At 54.3% G+C, this 18,403-nt stretch overlaps 2 protein-coding genes across 2 annotated transcripts in view; one reads left to right on the top strand and one right to left on the bottom strand.

Annotated features, from left to right (window-relative positions):
- Positions 1-1,935, bottom strand: part of LOC138350210 (putative per-hexamer repeat protein 5) — a 51,549-nt gene extending 49,614 nt beyond the window's left edge. Inside the window, exon 1 of the mRNA XM_069300558.1 lies at positions 1,149-1,935. Within this exon, the coding sequence (XP_069156659.1) occupies positions 1,149-1,935 (787 nt within the window). The remainder of the gene's footprint in view (positions 1-1,148) is intronic.
- The window catches only part of LOC138350209 (protein broad-minded-like), a 148,778-nt gene continuing 130,410 nt past the window's right edge, over positions 36-18,403 (top strand). Inside the window, exon 1 of the mRNA XM_069300557.1 lies at positions 36-250. The gene's annotated coding sequence lies outside the window, so the exon portion shown is untranslated. The remainder of the gene's footprint in view (positions 251-18,403) is intronic.

The raw sequence follows: 18,403 nt of genomic DNA, 5'->3' as shown, positions 1-18,403 counted from the left end.
GCTTCACCGTTCCCGTTCTCCTAGACGCAGGAGCCAGAGACAACAACAACAACACACCAGTCTGCGGGTGCTGGCCTCCAGCTCTCAACAACAACAACAAACAGCAGTTCTCGTCGCCCATATATCAACAACAACAACTGCTTGTATACACGCCATCTCCACATGTTTTAGACATTTACTAAGGTCAATTTCTAGGACCCGGACGGCCGAGGCGCAACCCAGTCATGGGGCGTCGTCTGCCCAGCTGACGGTACGTATACCTCACCTGTCCCCAGTGTTGCCTCACCTGTCATTGTTGTCTTGCCTGTCCCCAGTGTTGCCTCACCTGTCACCATTGTCTTGCCTGTCCCCAATGTTGCCTCACCTGTCATTGTTGTCTTGCCTGTCCCCAGTGTTGCCTCACCTGTCATTGTTGTCTTGCCTGTTACCGGTGTTGCCTCACCTGTCACCATTGTCTTGCCTGTCCCCAATGTTGCCTCACCTGTCATTGTTGTCTTGCCTGTCCCCAGTGTTGCCTCACCTGTCACCGTTGTCTTGCCTGTCACCGGTGTTGCCTCACCTCTCACCGTTGTCTTGCCTGTCCCCGGTGTTGCCTCACCTGTCATTGTTGTCTTGCCTGTCCCCATTGTTGCCTCACCTGTCATTGTTGTCTTGCCTGTCCCCAGTGTTGCCTCACCTGTCATTGTTGTCTTGCCTGTCCCCAATGTTGCCTCACCTGTCACCGTTGTCTTGCCTGTCACCGGTGTTGCCTCACCTGTCATTGTTGTCTTGCCTGTCACCGGTGTTGCTTCCCCTGTCACTGTTGTCTTGCCTGTCCCCAGTGTTGCCTCACCTGTCATTGTTGTCTTGCCTGTCCCCAGTGTTGCCTCACCTGTCATTGTTGTCTTGCCTGTCCCCAATGTTGCCTCACCTGTCACCGTTGTCTTGCCTGTCACCGGTGTTGCCTCACCTGTCACCGGTGTTGCCTCACCTGTCACCGTTGTCTTGCCTGTCACCGGTGTTGCCTCTCCTGTCACCGTTGTCTTGCCTGTCCCCAGTGTTGCCTCACCTGTCATTGTTGTCTTGCCTGTCCCCAGTGTTGCCTCACCTGTCATTGTTGTCTTGCCTGTCCCCCAGTGTTGCCTCACCTGTCCCCAATGTTGCCTCACCTGTCACCGTTGTCTTGCCTGTCACCGGTGTTGCCTCACCTGTCACCGTTGTCTTGCCTGTCACCGGTGTTGCCTCACCTGTCACCGTTGTCTTGCCTGTCCCCAATGTTGCCTCACCTGTCATTGTTGTCTTGCCTGTCCCCAATGTTGCCTCACCTGTCATTGTTGTCTTGCCTGTCACCGGTGTTGCCTCACCTGTCACCGTTGTCTTGCCTGTCACCGGTGTTGCCTCACCTGTCACCGTTGTCTTGCCTGTCACCGGTGTTGCCTCACCTGTCACCGTTGTCTTGCCTGTCCCCAATGTTGCCTCACCTGTCATTGTTGTCTTGCCTGTCACCGGTGTTGCCTCACCTGTCACCGTTGTCTTGCCTGTCACCGGTGTTGCCTCACCTGTCACCGTTGTCTTGCCTGTCACCGGTGTTGCCTCACCTGTCACCGTTGTCTTGCCTGTCCCCAATGTTGCCTCACCTGTCATTGTTGTCTTGCCTGTCACCGGTGTTGCCTCACCTGTCACCGTTGTCTTGCCTGTCACCGGTGTTGCCTCACCTGTCACCGTTGTCTTGCCTGTCACCGGTGTTGCCTCACCTGTCACCGTTGTCTTGCCTGTCCCCAATGTTGCCTCACCTGTCATTGTTGTCTTGCCTGTCACCGGTGTTGCCTCACCTGTCACCGTTGTCTTGCCTGTCACCGGTGTTGCCTCACCTGTCACCGTTGTCTTGCCTGTCACCGGTGTTGCCTCACCTGTCACCGTTGTCTTGCCTGTCCCCAATGTTGCCTCACCTGTCATTGTTGTCTTGCCTGTCACTGGTGTTGCCTCACCTGTCACCGTTGTCTTGCCTGTCCCCAATGTTGCCTCACCTGTCATTGTTGTCTTGCCTGTCACTGGTGTTGCCTCACCTGTCAATAATAATAATAATAATAATTTTTATTTAGGTAAAGGTACATACATAAAGAGATTTTACAAAGTTTGTTGGCTTTATAGATAGGAGCTAGTACATACAATGCCTAAAGCCACTATTACGCAAAGCGTTTCGGGCAGGAAAAAACACTACTGACTAAAGCTTAAAACTAATGGAAAAAAGAAAAAAATGCGTTGAGTACAAATAAAAATAGAGGTAAAAGAGGGGGGAACATTGTTGAAAAAACAGCACAAATACAATTACAAATTATTACAGAAAATTACATTAAAACAGCGTTGATTTGTAAAACAAAAAAAAAACAAAAAACATACATGGGTTGACAATAGAGAGGTAAGGTAGGTTACAGGGAATTTATTAGGTATAGCTTCGTTTTTAACTTAAACTGGTTGAGAGAGGTACTGTCTTTAACATGGTTGGGAAGGTCATTCCACATCCTGGGCCCCTTGATTTGTAGAGCATTTCTGGTTTGATTAAGTCGTACTCTAGGAATATCAAAACTGTATTTATTTCTGGTGTGGTGCTCATGGGTTCTGTTACAACCTTCTATGAAGCTTTTGAGATCAGGATTGGCATTACAATTTAGCGTTTTGTATATGTATAGTACACATGAGAGAATGTGCAGTGACTTAATGTCTAACATATTCAGGGATTTGAATAGGGGTACCGAGTGATGTCTGGGGCCAGAATTGGATATTGTCCTAATAGCAGCTTTGTGTTGAGTAATTAGAGGACGTAAGTGATTTTGGGTAGTAGAGCCCCAAGCACAAATACCATAGTTGAGATATGGATAGATAAGGGAGTAATAGAGAGTCACCAGGGCAGGGCGTGGTACATAATATCTGATCTTAGAAAGAATGCCCACAGTTTTTGAAACTTTTTTTGATATGTTTAGAATGTGTCCCTGGAAATTCAGCTTGTTGTCAATGAGAATGCCAAGGAATTTGCCATCTAATTTGTTACAAATTTGGGTATTGTTTATTTTGAGATTTATTTGATTAGAGGATTTATTGCCAAACAGAATATAGAAAGTTTTGTCAATGTTAAGGGTGAGTTTGTTGGCAGTTAGCCACAGATGGACTTTATTTAGCTCAGTATTTACTGTGGCATTTAGAGCAAGGGGATCAGGACTGGAGTAAATGAAGGTTGTGTCGTCAGCAAATAGGATTGGTTTGAGGTGTTGGGAGGCATTTGGAAGGTCATTACTGTAGATGAGAAAGAGGAGAGGGCCAAGTATGCTGCCCTGGGGAACACCAATGTTGATGGGTAGGGTGGGCGAAATTGTATTATTCACAGAAACACATTGGAGCCTGTCAGTAAGGTAGGATTTGAGGTATTGTAGGGAGTGCCCTCTGACACCATAATGATGTAATTTAAGAAGAAGGTTTTGGTGGTTGACAGTATCGAAAGCTTTACGCAGGTCCACAAATAACCCAACAGGGAACTCATTTTTATCAAGAGCTGTATGAATCGAGTTAAGCATACTAATAAGTGCATCGTTAGTGCTTTTTTTGGGCCTGAAGCCATATTGGCAAGGGCAAAGTATATTGAGTTTGGCTAGATATGAGTAAAGCTGCTTATAGATTAGTTTTTCAAAAATTTTTGACAAGTTTTTGGCAGGATTGATATAGGTCTGTAGTTGTTAACATCTGTGAGATCACCACATTTGTGGACAGGCGTTACTCTCGCTTTTTTTAGAATATCTGGAAAGGTTTGGAGTTCAAGTGACTTGTTGAAGAGCAAAGCAATAGCAGGGGCTAAAGATCTGGAGGCTTTTTTGTAGATTAAAGTTGGTATCTCCTCAAGGGCACCAGACTTGGTTTTAAGGGAAAGGATTATCTCATTGACGTCAATGGAATTAATAGGCTTTAGGTACAGAGACTGGGGATAGTTCCCTGTAAGATAGTCCTTAATGTCAGTACTGGAAGATGGAATATCATTAGCAAGGGTCACTGTTGTCTTGCCTGTCACCGGTGTTGCCTCGCCTGTCACCGTTGTCTTGCCTGTCACCGGTGTTGCCTCACCTGTCACCGTTGTCTTGCCTGTCCCCAGTGTTGCCTCACCTGTCACCGGTGTTGCCTCACCTCTCACCGTTGTCTTGCCTGTCCCCAGTGTTGCCTCACCTGTCATTGTTGTCTTGCCTGTCCCCAGTGTTCCCTCACCTGTCACCGTTGTCTTGCCTGTCCCCAGTGTTGTCTCACCTGTCCCCAGTGTTGCCTCACCTGTCATTGTTGTCTTGCCTGTCCCCAGTGTTCCCTCACCTGTCACCGTTGTCTTGCCTGTCCCCAGTGTTGTCTCACCTGTCCCCAGTGTTGTCTCACCTGTCCCCAGTGTTGCCTCACCTGTCACCGTTGTCTTGCCTGTCACCGGTGTTGCCTCACCTGTCCCCAGTGTTGCCTCACCTGTCACCGTTGTCTTGCCTGTCACCGGTGTTGCCTCACCTGTCACCGTTGTCTTGCCTGTCCCCAGTGTTGCCTCACCTGTCATTGTTGTCTTGCCTGTCCCCGGTGTTGCCTCACCTGTCACTGTTGTCTTGCCTGTCCCCGGTGTTGCCTCACCTGTCATTATTGTCTTGCCTGTCCCCAGTGTTGCCTCACCTGTCACAGTTGTCTTGCCTGTCCTCGGTGTTGCCTCACCTGTCACTGTTGTCTTGTCTGTCCCCAGTGTTGCCTCACCTGTCACCGTTGTCTTGCCTGTCCCCAGTGTGCCTCACCTGTCACCGTTGTATTGCCTGTCCCCAGTGTTGCCTCACCTGTCACTGTTGTCTTGCCTGTCCCCAGTGTTGCCTCACCTGTCACTGTTGTCTTGCTTGTCCCCAGTGTTGCCTCACCTGTCACTGTTGTCTTGCTTGTCCCCAGTGTTGCCTCACCTGTCACCGTTGTCTTGCCTGTCCCCAGTGTTGCCTCACCTGTCATTGATGTCTTGCCTGTCCCCGGTGTTGCCACACCTGTCACTGTTGTCTTGCCTCACCTGTCATTGATGTCTTGCCTGTCCCCGGTGTTGCCACACCTGTCACCGTTGTCTTGCCTGTCCCCAGTGTTGCCTCACCTGTCACTGTTTTCTTGCTTGTCCCCAGTGTTGCCTCACCTGTCACCGTTGTCTTGCCTGTCCCCAGTGTTGCCTCACCTGTCATTGATGTCTTGCCTGTCCCCAGTGTTGCCTCACCTGTTACCATTGTATTGCCTGTCCCCGGTGTTGCCTCACCTGTCATTATTGTCTTGCCTGTCCCCAGTGTTGCCTCACCTGTCACTGTTGTCTTGCCTGTCCCCAGTGTTGTCTTACCTGTCCCCAGTGTTGCCTCACCTGTCACTGTTGTCTCACCTGTCCCCAGTGTTGCCTGACCTGTCACTGTTGTCTTGCTTGTCCCCAGTGTTGCCACACCTGTCACTGTTGTCTCACCTGTCCCCAGTGTTGCCTGACCTGTCACTGTTGTCTTGCTTGTCCCCAGTGTTGCCTCACCTGTCCCCAGTGTTGCCTCACCTGTCACCGTTGTCTTGCCTGTCCCCAGTGTTGCCTCACCTGTCACCGTTGTCTTGCCTGTCCCCAGTGTTGCCTCACCTGTCACTGTTGTCTTGCCTGTCCCCAGTGTTGTCTTACCTGTCACTGTTGTCTTGCCTGTCCCCGGTGTTGCCTCACCTGTCACTGTTGCCTCACCTGTCCCCAGTGTTGCCTCACCTGTCACTGTTGTCTTGCCTGTCCCCAGTGTTGCCTCACCTGTCCCCAGTGTTGCCTCACCTGTCACTGTTGTCTTGCCTGTCCCCAGTGTTGCCTCACCTGTCACTGTTGCCTCAGCTGTCCCTAGTGTTGCCTCACCTGTCACTGTTGCCTCAGCTGTCCCTAGTGTTGCCTCACCTGTCACTGTTGTCTTGCCTGTCCCCAGTGTTGCCTCACCTGTCACTGTTGTCTTGCTTGTCCCCAGTGTTGTCTCACCTGTCCCCAGTGTTGCCTTACCTGTCACTGTTTCCTCACCTGTCACTGTTGCCTCACCTGTCCCTAGTGTTGCCTCACCTGTCACTGTTGTCTCACCTGTCCCTAGTGTTGCCTCATCTGTCCCCAGTGTTGCTTCACCTGTCCCCAGTGTTGCCTCACCTGTCCCCAGTGTTGCCTCACCTGTCCCTAGTGTTGCCTCACCTGTCCCCAGTGTTGCCTCACCTGTCCCTAGTGTTGCCTTACCTGTCCCTAGTGTTGCCTCACCTGTCCCTAGTGTTGCCTCACCTGTCACTGTTGTCTCACCTGTCCCTAGTGTTGCCTCACCTGTCCCCAGTGTTGCCTCACCTGTCACTGTTGTCTCACCTGTCCCCAGTGTTGCCTCACCTGTCACTGTTGCCTCAGCTGTCCCCAGTGTTGTCTCACCTGTCCCCAGTGTTGCCTCACCTGTCACCAGTGTTGTCTCACCTGTCCCCAGTGTTGTCTCACCTGTCCCCAGTGTTGCCTCACCTGTCCCCAGTGTTGTCTCACCTGTCCCCAGTGTTGTCTCACCTGTCCCCAGTGTTGCCTCACCTGTCCCCAGTGTTGTCTCACCTGTCCCCAGTGTTGCCTCACCTGTCACTGTTGTCTCACCTGTCCCCAGTGTTGCCTCACCTGTCACTGTTGCCTCAGCTGTCCCCAGTGTTGTCTCACCTGTCCCCAGTGTTGTCTCACCTGTCCCCAGTGTTGCCTCACCTGTCATTGTTGTCTTGCCTGTCCCCAGTGTTCCCTCACCTGTCACCGTTGTCTTGCCTGTCCCCAGTGTTGTCTCACCTGTCCCCAGTGTTGTCTCACCTGTCCCCAGTGTTGCCTCACCTGTCACCGTTGTCTTGCCTGTCACCGGTGTTGCCTCACCTGTCCCCAGTGTTGCCTCACCTGTCACCGTTGTCTTGCCTCACCTGTCCCCAGTGTTGCCTCACCTGTCACCGTTGTCTTGCCTGTCACCGGTGTTGCCTCACCTGTCACCGTTGTCTTGCCTGTCCCCAGTGTTGCCTCACCTGTCATTGTTGTCTTGCCTGTCCCCGGTGTTGCCTCACCTGTCACTGTTGTCTTGCCTGTCCCCGGTGTTGCCTCACCTGTCATTATTGTCTTGCCTGTCCCCAGTGTTGCCTCACCTGTCACAGTTGTCTTGCCTGTCCTCGGTGTTGCCTCACCTGTCACCGTTGTCTTGCCTGTCCCCAGTGTTGCCTCACCTGTCACTGTTGTCTTGTCTGTCCCCAGTGTTGCCTCACCTGTCATTGATGTCTTGCCTGTCCCCGGTGTTGCCACACCTGTCACTGTTGTCTTGCCTCACCTGTCATTGATGTCTTGCCTGTCCCCGGTGTTGCCACACCTGTCACCGTTGTCTTGCCTGTCCCCAGTGTTGCCTCACCTGTCACTGTTTTCTTGCTTGTCCCCAGTGTTGCCTCACCTGTCACCGTTGTCTTGCCTGTCCCCAGTGTTGCCTCACCTGTCATTGATGTCTTGCCTGTCCCCAGTGTTGCCTCACCTGTCACCATTGTATTGCCTGTCCCCGGTGTTGCCTCACCTGTCATTATTGTCTTGCCTGTCCCCAGTGTTGCCTCACCTGTCACTGTTGTCTTGCCTGTCCCCAGTGTTGTCTTACCTGTCCCCAGTGTTGCCTCACCTGTCACTGTTGTCTCACCTGTCCCCAGTGTTGCCTGACCTGTCACTGTTGTCTTGCTTGTCCCCAGTGTTGCCACACCTGTCACTGTTGTCTCACCTGTCCCCAGTGTTGCCTGACCTGTCACTGTTGTCTTGCTTGTCCCCAGTGTTGCCTCACCTGTCCCCAGTGTTGCCTCACCTGTCACCGTTGTCTTGCCTGTCCCCAGTGTTGCCTCACCTGTCACCGTTGTCTTGCCTGTCCCCAGTGTTGCCTCACCTGTCACTGTTGTCTTGCCTGTCCCCAGTGTTGTCTTACCTGTCACTGTTGTCTTGCCTGTCCCCGGTGTTGCCTCACCTGTCACTGTTGCCTCACCTGTCCCCAGTGTTGCCTCACCTGTCACTTGTCTTGCCTGTCCCCAGTGTTGCCTCACCTGTCCCCAGTGTTGCCTCACCTGTCACTGTTGTCTTGCCTGTCCCCAGTGTTGCCTCACCTGTCACTGTTGCCTCAGCTGTCCCTAGTGTTGCCTCACCTGTCACTGTTGCCTCAGCTGTCCCTAGTGTTGCCTCACCTGTCACTGTTGTCTTGCCTGTCCCCAGTGTTGCCTCACCTGTCACTGTTGTCTTGCTTGTCCCCAGTGTTGTCTCACCTGTCCCCAGTGTTGCCTTACCTGTCACTGTTGCCTCACCTGTCACTGTTGCCTCACCTGTCCCTAGTGTTGCCTCACCTGTCACTGTTGTCTCACCTGTCCCTAGTGTTGCCTCACCTGTCCCCAGTGTTGCTTCACCTGTCCCCAGTGTTGCCTCACCTGTCCCCAGTGTTGCCTCACCTGTCCCTAGTGTTGCCTCACCTGTCCCCAGTGTTGCCTCACCTGTCCCTAGTGTTGCCTCACCTGTCCCTAGTGTTGCCTCACCTGTCCCTAGTGTTGCCTCACCTGTCACTGTTGTCTCACCTGTCCCTAGTGTTGCCTCACCTGTCCCCAGTGTTGCCTCACCTGTCACTGTTGTCTCGCCTGTCCCCAGTGTTGCCTCACCTGTCACTTTTGCCTCAGCTGTCCCCAGTGTTGTCTCACCTGTCCCCAGTGTTGCCTCACCTGTCACCAGTGTTGTCTCACCTGTCCCCAGTGTTGTCTCACCTGTCCCCAGTGTTGCCTCACCTGTCCCCAGTGTTGTCTCACCTGTCCCCAGTGTTGTCTCACCTGTCCTCAGTGTTGCCTCACCTGTCCCCAGTGTTGTCTCACCTGTCCCCAGTGTTGCCTCACCTGTCACTGTTGTCTCACCTGTCCCCAGTGTTGCCTCACCTGTCACTGTTGCCTCAGCTGTCCCCAGTGTTGTCTCACCTATCCCCAGTGTTGTCTCACCTGTCCCCAGTGTTGCCTCACCTGTCATTGTTGTCTTGCCTGTCCCCAGTGTCCCCTCACCTGTCACCGTTGTCTTGCCTGTCCCCAGTGTTGTCTCACCTGTCCCCAGTGTTGTCTCACCTGTCCCCAGTGTTGCCTCACCTGTCACCGTTGTCTTGCCTGTCACCGGTGTTGCCTCACCTGTCCCCAGTGTTGCCTCACCTGTCACCGTTGTCTTGCCTCACCTGTCCCCAGTGTTGCCTCACCTGCCACCGTTGTCTTGCCTGTCACCGGTGTTGCCTCACCTGTCACCGTTGTCTTGCCTGTCCCCAGTGTTGCCTCACCTGTCATTGTTGTCTTGCCTGTCCCCGGTGTTGCCTCACCTGTCACTGTTGTCTTGCCTGTCCCCGGTGTTGCCTCACCTGTCATTATTGTCTTGCCTGTCCCCAGTGTTGCCTCACCTGTCACAGTTGTCTTGCCTGTCCTCGGTGTTGCCTCACCTGTCACCGTTGTCTTGCCTGTCCCCAGTGTTGCCTCACCTGTCACTGTTGTCTTGTCTGTCCCCAGTGTTGCCTCACCTGTCACCGTTGTCTTGCCTGTCCCCAGTGTGCCTCACCTGTCACCGTTGTATTGCCTGTCCCCAGTGTTGCCTCACCTGTCACTGTTGTCTTGCCTGTCCCCGGTGTTGCCTCACCTGTCATTGATGTCTTGCCTGTCCCCGGTGTTGCCACACCTGTCACCGTTGTCTTGCCTGTCCCCAGTGTTGCCTCACCTGTCACTGTTTTCTTGCTTGTCCCCAGTGTTGCCTCACCTGTCACCGTTGTCTTGCCTGTCCCCAGTGTTGCCTCACCTGTCACCGTTGTATTGCCTGTCCCCGGTGTTGCCTCACCTGTCATTATTGTCTTGCCTGTCCCCCGTGTTGCCTCACCTGTCACTGTTGTCTTGCCTGTCCCCAGTGTTGTCTTACCTGTCCCCAATGTTGCCTCACCTGTCACTGTTGTCTCACCTGTCCCCAGTGTTGCCTGACCTGTCACTGTTGTCTTGCTTGTCCCCAGTGTTGCCTCACCTGTCACTGTTGTCTCACCTGTCCCCAGTGTAGCCTGACCTGTCACTGTTGTCTTGCTTGTCCCCAGTGTTGCCTCACCTGTCCCCAGTGTTGCCTCACCTGTCACCGTTGTCTTGCCTGTCCCCAGTGTTGCCTCACCTGTCACCGTTGTCTTGCCTGTCCCCAGTGTTGCCTCACCTGTCACTGTTGTCTTGCCTGTCCCCAGTCTTACCTGTCACTGTTGTCTTGCCTGTCCCCGGTGTTGCCTCACCTGTCACTGTTGCCTCACCTGTCCCCAGTGTTGCCTCACCTGTCACTGTTGTCTTGCCTGTCACTGTTGTCTTGCCTGTCCCCGGTGTTGCCTCACCTGTCACTGTTGCCTCACCTGTCCCCAGTGTTGCCTCACCTGTCACTGTTGTCTTGCCTGTCCCCAGTGTTGCCTCACCTGTCCCCAGTGTTGCCTCACCTGTCACTGTTGTCTTGCCTGTCCCCAGTGTTGCCTCACCTGTCACTGTTGCCTCAGCTGTCCCTAGTGTTGCCTCACCTGTCACTGTTGCCTCAGCTGTCCCTAGTGTTGCCTCACCTGTCACTGTTGTCTTGCCTGTCCCCAGTGTTGCCTCACCTGTCACTGTTGTCTTGCTTGTCCCCAGTGTTGTCTCACCTGTCCCCAGTGTTGCCTTACCTGTCACTGTTTCCTCACCTGTCACTGTTGCCTCACCTGTCCCTAGTGTTGCCTCACCTGTCACTGTTGTCTCACCTGTCCCTAGTGTTGCCTCACCTGTCCCCAGTGTTGCTTCACCTGTCCCCAGTGTTGCCTCACCTGTCCCCAGTGTTGCCTCACCTGTCCCTAGTGTTGCCTCACCTGTCCCCAGTGTTGCCTAACCTGTCACTGTTGCCTCACCTGTCCCTAGTGTTGCCTCACCTGTCCCTAGTGTTGCCTCACCTGTCCCTAGTGTTGCCTCACCTGTCACTGTTGTCTCACCTGTCCCTAGTGTTGCCTCACCTGTCCCCAGTGTTGCCTCACCTGTCACTGTTGTCTCACCTGTCCCCAGTGTTGCCTCACCTGTCACTGTTGCCTCAGCTGTCCCCAGTGTTGTCTCACCTGTCCCCAGTGTTGCCTCACCTGTCACCAGTGTTGTCTCACCTGTCCCCAGTGTTGTCTCACCTGTCCCCAGTGTTGCCTCACCTGTCCCCAGTGTTGTCTCACCTGTCCCCAGTGTTGTCTCACCTGTCCCCAGTGTTGCCTCACCTGTCACTGTTGTCTCACCTGTCCCCAGTGTTGCCTCACCTGTCACTGTTGCCTCAGATGTCCCCAGTGTTGTCTCACCTGTCCCCAGTGTTGTCTCACCTGTCCCCAGTGTTGCCTCACCTGTCCCCAGTGTTGCCTCACCTGTCCCCAGTGTTGTCTCACCTGTCCCCAGTGTTGCCTCACCTGTCCCCAGTGTTGTCTCACCTGTCCCCAGTGTTTCCTCACTTGTCCCCAGTGTTGTCTCACCAGTCCCCAGTGTTGCCTCACCTGTCCCCAGTGTTGCCTCACCTGTCCCCAGTGTTGTCTCACCTGTCCCCAGTGTTGTCTCGCCTGTCCCCAGTGTTGCCTCACCTGTCCCCAGTGTTGCCTCACCTGTCCCCAGTGTTGTCTCACCTGTCACTGTTGTCTTGCCTGTCCCCAGTGTTGCCTCACCTGTCCCCAGTGTTGTCTCACCTGTCCCCAGTGTTGCCTCACCTGTCCCCAGTGTTGACTCACCTGTCCCCAGTGTTGTCTCACCTGTCCCCAGTGTTGCCTCACCTGTCCCCAGTGTTGTCTCACCTGTCCCCAGTGTTGTCTCACCTGTCCCCAGTGTTGTCTCACCTATCACTGTTGTCTCACCTGTCCCCAGTGTTGCCTCACCTGTCCCCAGTGTTGTCTCACCTGTCACTGTTGTCTTGCCTGTCCCCAGTGTTGTCTCACCTGTCCCCAGTGTTGCCTCACCTGTCCCCAGTGTTGTCTCACCTGTCACTGTTGCCTCAGCTGTCCCCAGTGTTGTCTCACCTGTCCCCAGTGTTGTCTCACCTGTCCCCAGTGTTGCCTCACCTGTCCCCAGTGTTGTCTCACCTGTCCCCAGTGTTGTCTCACCTGTCCCCAGTGTTGTCTCACCTGTCCCCAGTGTTGTCTCACCTGTCCCCAGTGTTGTCTCACCTGTCCCCAGTGTTGTCTCACCTGTCCCCAGTGTTGTCTCACCTGTCCCCAGTGTTGTCTCACCTGTCCCCAGTGTTGCCTCACCTATCCCCAGTGTTGTCTGACCTGTCCCCAGTGTTGTCTCACCTGTCCCCAGTGTTGTCTCACCTGTCCCCAGTGTTGCCTCACCTGTCCCCAGTGTTGACTCACCTGTCCCCAGTGTTGCCTCACCTGACCCCAGTGTTGTCTCACCTGTCCCCAGTGTTGCCTCACCTGTCCCCAGTGTTGTCTCACCGGTCCCCAGTGTTGCCTCACCTGTCCCCAGTGTTGCCTCACCTGTCCCCAGTGTTGCCTCACCTGTCCCCAGTGTTGTCTCACCTGTCACTGTTGTCTCACCTGTCCCCAGTGTTGTCTCACCTGTCCCCAGTGTTGTCTCACCTGTCCCCAGTGTTGTCTCACCTGTCCCCAGTGTTGCCTTATCTGTCCCCAGTGTTGTCTCACTTGTCCCCAGTGTTGCCTCACCTGTCCCCAGTGTTGTCCCACCTGTCCCCAGTGTTGTCTCACCTGTCCCCAGTGTTGACTCACCTGTCCCCAGTGTTGCCTCACCTGTCTCCAGTGTTGCCTCACCTGTCACTGTTGTCTCACCTGTCCCCAGTGTTGTCTCACCTGTCCCCAGTGTTGTCTCACCTGTCCCCAGTGTTGCCTCACCTGTCCTCAGTGTTGTCTCACCTGTCCCCAGTGTTGCCTCACCTGTCCCCAGTGTTGTCTCACCTGTCCCCAGTGTTGCCTCACCTGTCCCCAGTGTTGCCTCACCTGTCCCCAATGTTGTCTCACCTGTCCCCAGTGTTGCCTCACCTGTCCCCAGTGTTGTCTCACCTGTCCCCAGTGTTGTCTCACCTGTCCCCAGTGTTGTCTCACCTGTCCCCAGTGTTGTCTCACCTGTCCCCAGTGTTGCCTCACCTGTCCCCAGTGTTGCCTCACCTGTCCCCAGTGTTGTCTCACCTGTCCCCAGTGTTGCCTCACCTGTCCCCAGTGTTGTCTCACCTGTCCCCAGTGTTGTCTCACCTGTCCCCAGTGTTGTCTCACCTGTCCCCAGTGTTGCCTCACCTGTCCCCAGTGTTGCCTCACCTGTCCCCAGTGTTGCCTCACCTGTCCCCAGTGTTGTCTCACCTGTCCCCAGTGTTGCCTCACCTGTCCCCAGTGTTGTCTCACCTGTCCCCAGTGTTGTCTCACCTGTCCCCAGTGTTGTCTCACCTGTCCCCAGTGTTGCCTCACCTGTCCCCAGTGTTGTCTCACCTGTCCCCAGTGTTGCCTCACCTGTCCCCAGTGTTGTCTCACCTGTCCCCAGTGTTGTCTCACCTGTCACTGTTGTCTCGCCTGTCCCCAGTGTTGCCTCACCTGTCACTGTTGCCTCGCCTGTCCCCAGTGTTGCCTCATGTGTCACTGTTGTCTTGCCTGTCCCCAGTGTTGCCTCACCTGTCCCCAGTGTTGCATCACCTATTCCCAGTGTTGCCTCGCCTTTCCCCAGTGTTGCTTCACCTGTCCCCAGTGTTGCCTCACCTGTCACTGTTGTCTTGCCTGTCCCCAGTGTTGCCTCACCTGTCACCGTTGTCTTGCCTGTCCCCAGTGTTGTCTCACCTGTCCCCAGTGTTGCCTCACCTGTCCCCAGTGTTGTCTCACCTGTCACTGTTGCCTCACCTGTCACTGTTGTCTAACCTGTCCCCAGTGTTGCCTCACCTGTCACTGTTGCCTCACCTGTCCCCAGTGTTGCCTCACCTCTCACTGTTGCCTCACCTGTCCCCAGTGTTGCCTCATTTGTCCCCAGTGTTGTCTCACCTGTCACTGTTGCCTCACCTGTCACTGTTGTCTCACCTGTCCCCAGTGTTGCCTCACCTGTCACTGTTGCCTCACCTGTCCCCAATGTTGTCTCACCTGTCCCCAGTGTTGCCACAACTGTCCCCAGTGTTGCCACACCTGTCCCCAGTGTTGTCTTACCTGTCCCCAGTGTTGCCTCACCTGTCACTGTTGCCTCGCCTGTCCCCAGTGTTGTCTCACCTGTCCACAGTGTTGTCTCACCTGTCCCCAGTGTTGCCTCACCTGTCCCCAGTGTTGTCTCACCTGTCCCCAGTGTTGCCTCACCTGTCCCCAGTGTTGTCTCACCTGTCCCCAGTGTTGCCTCACCTGTCACTGTTGCCTCGCCTGTCCCCAGTTTTGCCTCACCTGTCCCCAGTGTTGTCTCACCTGTCACTGTTGTCTCACCTGTCACTGTTGTCTCACCTGTTACTGTTGCCTCACCTGTCCCCAGTGTTGCCTCACCTGTCCCCAGTGTTGCCTCACCTGTCCCCAGTGTTGTCTCACCTGTCCCCAGTGTTGTCTCACCTGTCCCCAGTGTTGCCTCACCTGTCCCCAGTGTTGTCTCACCTGTCCCCAGTGTTGCCTCACCTGTCACTGTTGTCTTGCCTGTCCCCAGTGTTGTCTCACCTGTCCCCAGTGTTGCCTCACCTGTCCCCAGTGTGGTCTCACCTGTCCCCAGTGTTGCCTCACCTGTCCCCAGTGTTGTCTCACCTGTCCCCAGTGTTGCCTCACCTGTCACTGTTGTCTTGCCTGTCCCCAGTTTTGTCTCACCTGTCCCCAGTGTTGCCTCACCTGTCCCCAGTGTTGTCTCACCTGTCCCCAGTGTTGCCTTACCTGTCCCCAGTGTTGCCTCACCTGTCCCCAGTGTTGCCTCACCTGTCCCCAGTGTTGTCTCACCTGTCCCCAGTGTTGCCTCACCTGTCCCCAGTGTTGCCTCACCTGTCACTGTTGTCTTGCCTGTCCCCAGTGTTGTCTCACCTGTCCCCAGTGTTGTCTCACCTGTCCCCAGTGTTGTCTCACCTGTCCCCAGTGTTGTCTCACCTGTCCCCAGTGTTGTCTCACCTGTCCCCAGTGTTGTCTCACCTGTCCCCAGTGTTGTCTCGCCTGTCCCCAGTGTTGTCTCACCTGTCCCCAGTGTTGTCTCACCTGTCCCCAGTGTTGTCTCACCTGTCCCCAGTGTTGTCTCACCTGTCACTGTTGTCTTGCCTGTCCCCAGTGTTGCCTCACCTGTCCCAGTGTTGCCTCACCTGTCACTGTTGCCTCGCCTGTCCCCAGTGTTGTCTCACCTGTCCCCAGTGTTGTCTCACCTGTCCCCAGTGTTGCCTCACCTGTCCCCAGTGTTGCCTCACCTGTCCCCAGTGTTGCCTCACCTGTCCGCAGTGTTGCCTCACCTGTCCCCAGTGTTGTCTCACCTGTCCCCAGTGTTGTCTCACCTGTCCCCAGTGTTGTCTCACCTGTCCCCAGTGTTGTCTCACCTGTCCCCAGTGTTGCCTCACCTGTCCCCAGTGTTGCCTCACCTGTCACTGTTGCCTCGCCTGTCCCCAGTGTTGCGTCACCTGTCTCCAGTGTTGTCTCACCTGTCACTGTTGTCTTGCCTGTCCCTAGTGTTGCCTCACCTGTCCCCAGTGTTGCCTCACCTGTCCCCAGTGTTGCCTTACCTGTCACTGTTGTCTCACCTGTCCCTAGTGTTGCCTCACCTGTCCCCAGTGTTGCCTTACCTGTCACTGTTGTCTCACCTGTCCCTAGTGTTGCCTCACCTGTCCCCAGTGTTGTCTCACGTGTCCCCAGTGTTGCCTTACCTGTCACTGTTGTCTCACCTGTCCCTAGTGTTGCCTCACCTGTCCCCAGTGTTGCCTCACCTGTCCCCAGTATTGCCTCACCTGTCCCCAGTGTTGTCTCACCTGTCCCCAGTGTTGTCTCACCTGTCCCCAGTGTTGTCTCACCTGTCCCCAGTGTTGCCTCACCTGTCACTGTTGTCTCACCTGTCCCCAGTGTTGTCTCACCTGTCCCCAGTGTTGTCTCACCTGTCCCCAGTGTTGCCTCACCTGTCACTGTTGTCTCACCTGTCACTGTTGCCTCACCTGTCCCCAGTGTTGTCTCACCTGTCCCCAGTGTTGTCTCACCTGTCCCCAGTGTTGTCTCACCTGTCCCCAGTGTTGTCTCACCTGTCCCCAGTGTTGTCTTACCTGTCCCCAGTGTTGTCTCACCTGTCCCCAGTGTTGTCTTGCCTGTCCCCAGTGTTGTCTCACCTGTCCCCAGTGTTGTCTCACCTGTCCCCAGTGTTGTCTCACCTGTCCCCAGTGTTGTCTCACCTGTCCCCAGTGTTGTCTCACCTGTCCCCAGTGTTGTCTCACCTGTCCCCAGTGTTGCCTCACCTGTCACTGTTGTCTCACCTGTCCCCAGTGTTGTCTCACCTGTCCCCAGTGTTGTCTCACCTGTCCCCAGTGTTGCCTCACCTGTCCCCAGTGTTGTCTCACCTGTCCCCAGTGTTGTCTCACCTGTCCCCAGTGTTGTCTCACCTGTCACTGTTGCCTCATAGTGGAGGACTTGCGCGCCCGGGGCCTTTTGGCTTCGGGCTTGCGGTTCTTTTCCCTCCTGGACCTGTCCTCGGATTGGCTCGTGGAGGATGTGAGGACGCTTGGGTCCGTCCCGGGGTCCGGCGCCTTGTCCTCGGCAGCGCGTTCGTCGGCTGCCTTGTTGAAGCTGTTCACGCCGATTTTGTGTGATGCGGTTTTCCTGTTTTTGCTTCCTGTCTCGCATATCGGCAGACGGTGCTGGGCTCCTCCGTGGAATCTGCTTGGGGTCTGGCTCTTAGGCGTTCTTCGCCTTTTTGTTCTCTTCTGTTTGAGGAGTCGGCTGGGGCGCAGTTTATTCAGACTGCGTCGTCGGCTTGTCGTCCGATGTTGGACTTGATGGTTTTCCGGGGGTCCCGGGGTGGGTCTTCCCGGAAGGGTCGTGCCAGGGCTCAGGGTTCCTCTCGTCATGGTAGGCCACTGGTGTCAGGTTAGGGTTCGGCTCCTACCTCGGACCCTCCCTCGTCTGGTCGGCGCGGTGTTCGCTCTGTGCGGGGTTCTGGGTCTTGTAAGGGTTGCCGGCCCTTCACGGTTTGCTCCATTGACGGAGCGATGGGGGGGGGGCGGCTTGCGCTGTTCGCCCACATCTGGTCCCACGATTCGTGGGCCTTTTGGGTCGTGTCTGTCGGCCTGTGGTGGCGTTGGGTGGCACCCCCCGTCCCTTGGTGGGGTCGGGGCTGGCAGGGCAGGTTTCTTTCCCTGCGCTCTGTCGGGTCATCTTGAGTGGGTTCGCTTGGGCATCGTTGAAACGACGTCGTCCCTCAGATGGGTTTTCCGTCTGTTTCCGGTTCTGAAACGGGACTGCGCAGACCTGCGGTTCATTCTGGACTTGTCCCGTCTTAACCCCTGGGTTCATTGCCCCTCCTTTCGGATGACTACTGTGACGATAATCTCCTTCAAGAGATTGAGCCTGCTCTTCCCTCCACAAATACGTCGCAACAAATATATATAACTACTATGGAAGAAATGTCCAACAACGACAACAACACCAGCAAGGTTTGCCAGAGCGCAAAACGTATGCAGCCAGGGACACCTGTTCAGACTCAAACCGCCAAACTACCTGTTGATCGCTGCCGGCTCCTCGCTGATTGGTCGCCGGTCTGGCTGCAACTGCACTCGCCTCCCCCATACTACTTGATGTCTGGGGTCGCCACGACCTCAGACCTCAGAATATTCAGTGCTTCCACAGTTAACACTTCTCCCGGCTAGACGTTAGCGTATACTGAGAGAGGTGGTAGCTTAAAGCCAATATTCCAGCACCTTACATTTATTTTTGTATTGCACTTCTTGTTATTTTGTCTTAACGTAACTTTTCATTGTGTCATTTAATTATTCTTATTATTTTGATTGATTGATTTTATTATACGAATTTGTTTGTCCATTTTATTTATGTTTTGATTTATTTAACGTAATTAAAATTTCATTGTTAAAATTTACTTGTGTTTTGTGTGTCTTCTCCTTACCTTACCACAGACGAAGTTCCAGTTTTTTCTATTTTTTTTTATAACTATGTGACGAGGCCATACCCCTAGCCTTAAACAGCCGAACACCAACGCGTTACCATCACAAGTTATATGGGGGCCTGTCCTAGGAGCTTCACTCAGGTACTGGTGCCAAGTGGTAATTTATGGTAAGCGTATTTAACTTTGTTAACGTAGCTTTACTATTTTTCATATTCAATTTCATTTTTTATAAGGTGCGGTGTATTGTGCATTACGAGAGTAACATATGGTGAAGGTGAGACAACTTTGGATTACGTGGTGACTGTAGGCCGCAGTCATACTCTTAATTGGTCATCTCTCC

The sequence above is a fragment of the Procambarus clarkii genome, chromosome 44 (assembly GCF_040958095.1).
Source record: "Procambarus clarkii isolate CNS0578487 chromosome 44, FALCON_Pclarkii_2.0, whole genome shotgun sequence".
Lineage (NCBI taxonomy): Eukaryota > Metazoa > Arthropoda > Malacostraca > Decapoda > Cambaridae > Procambarus > Procambarus clarkii.
This window is presented reverse-complemented; position numbering and strand designations above follow the sequence as displayed.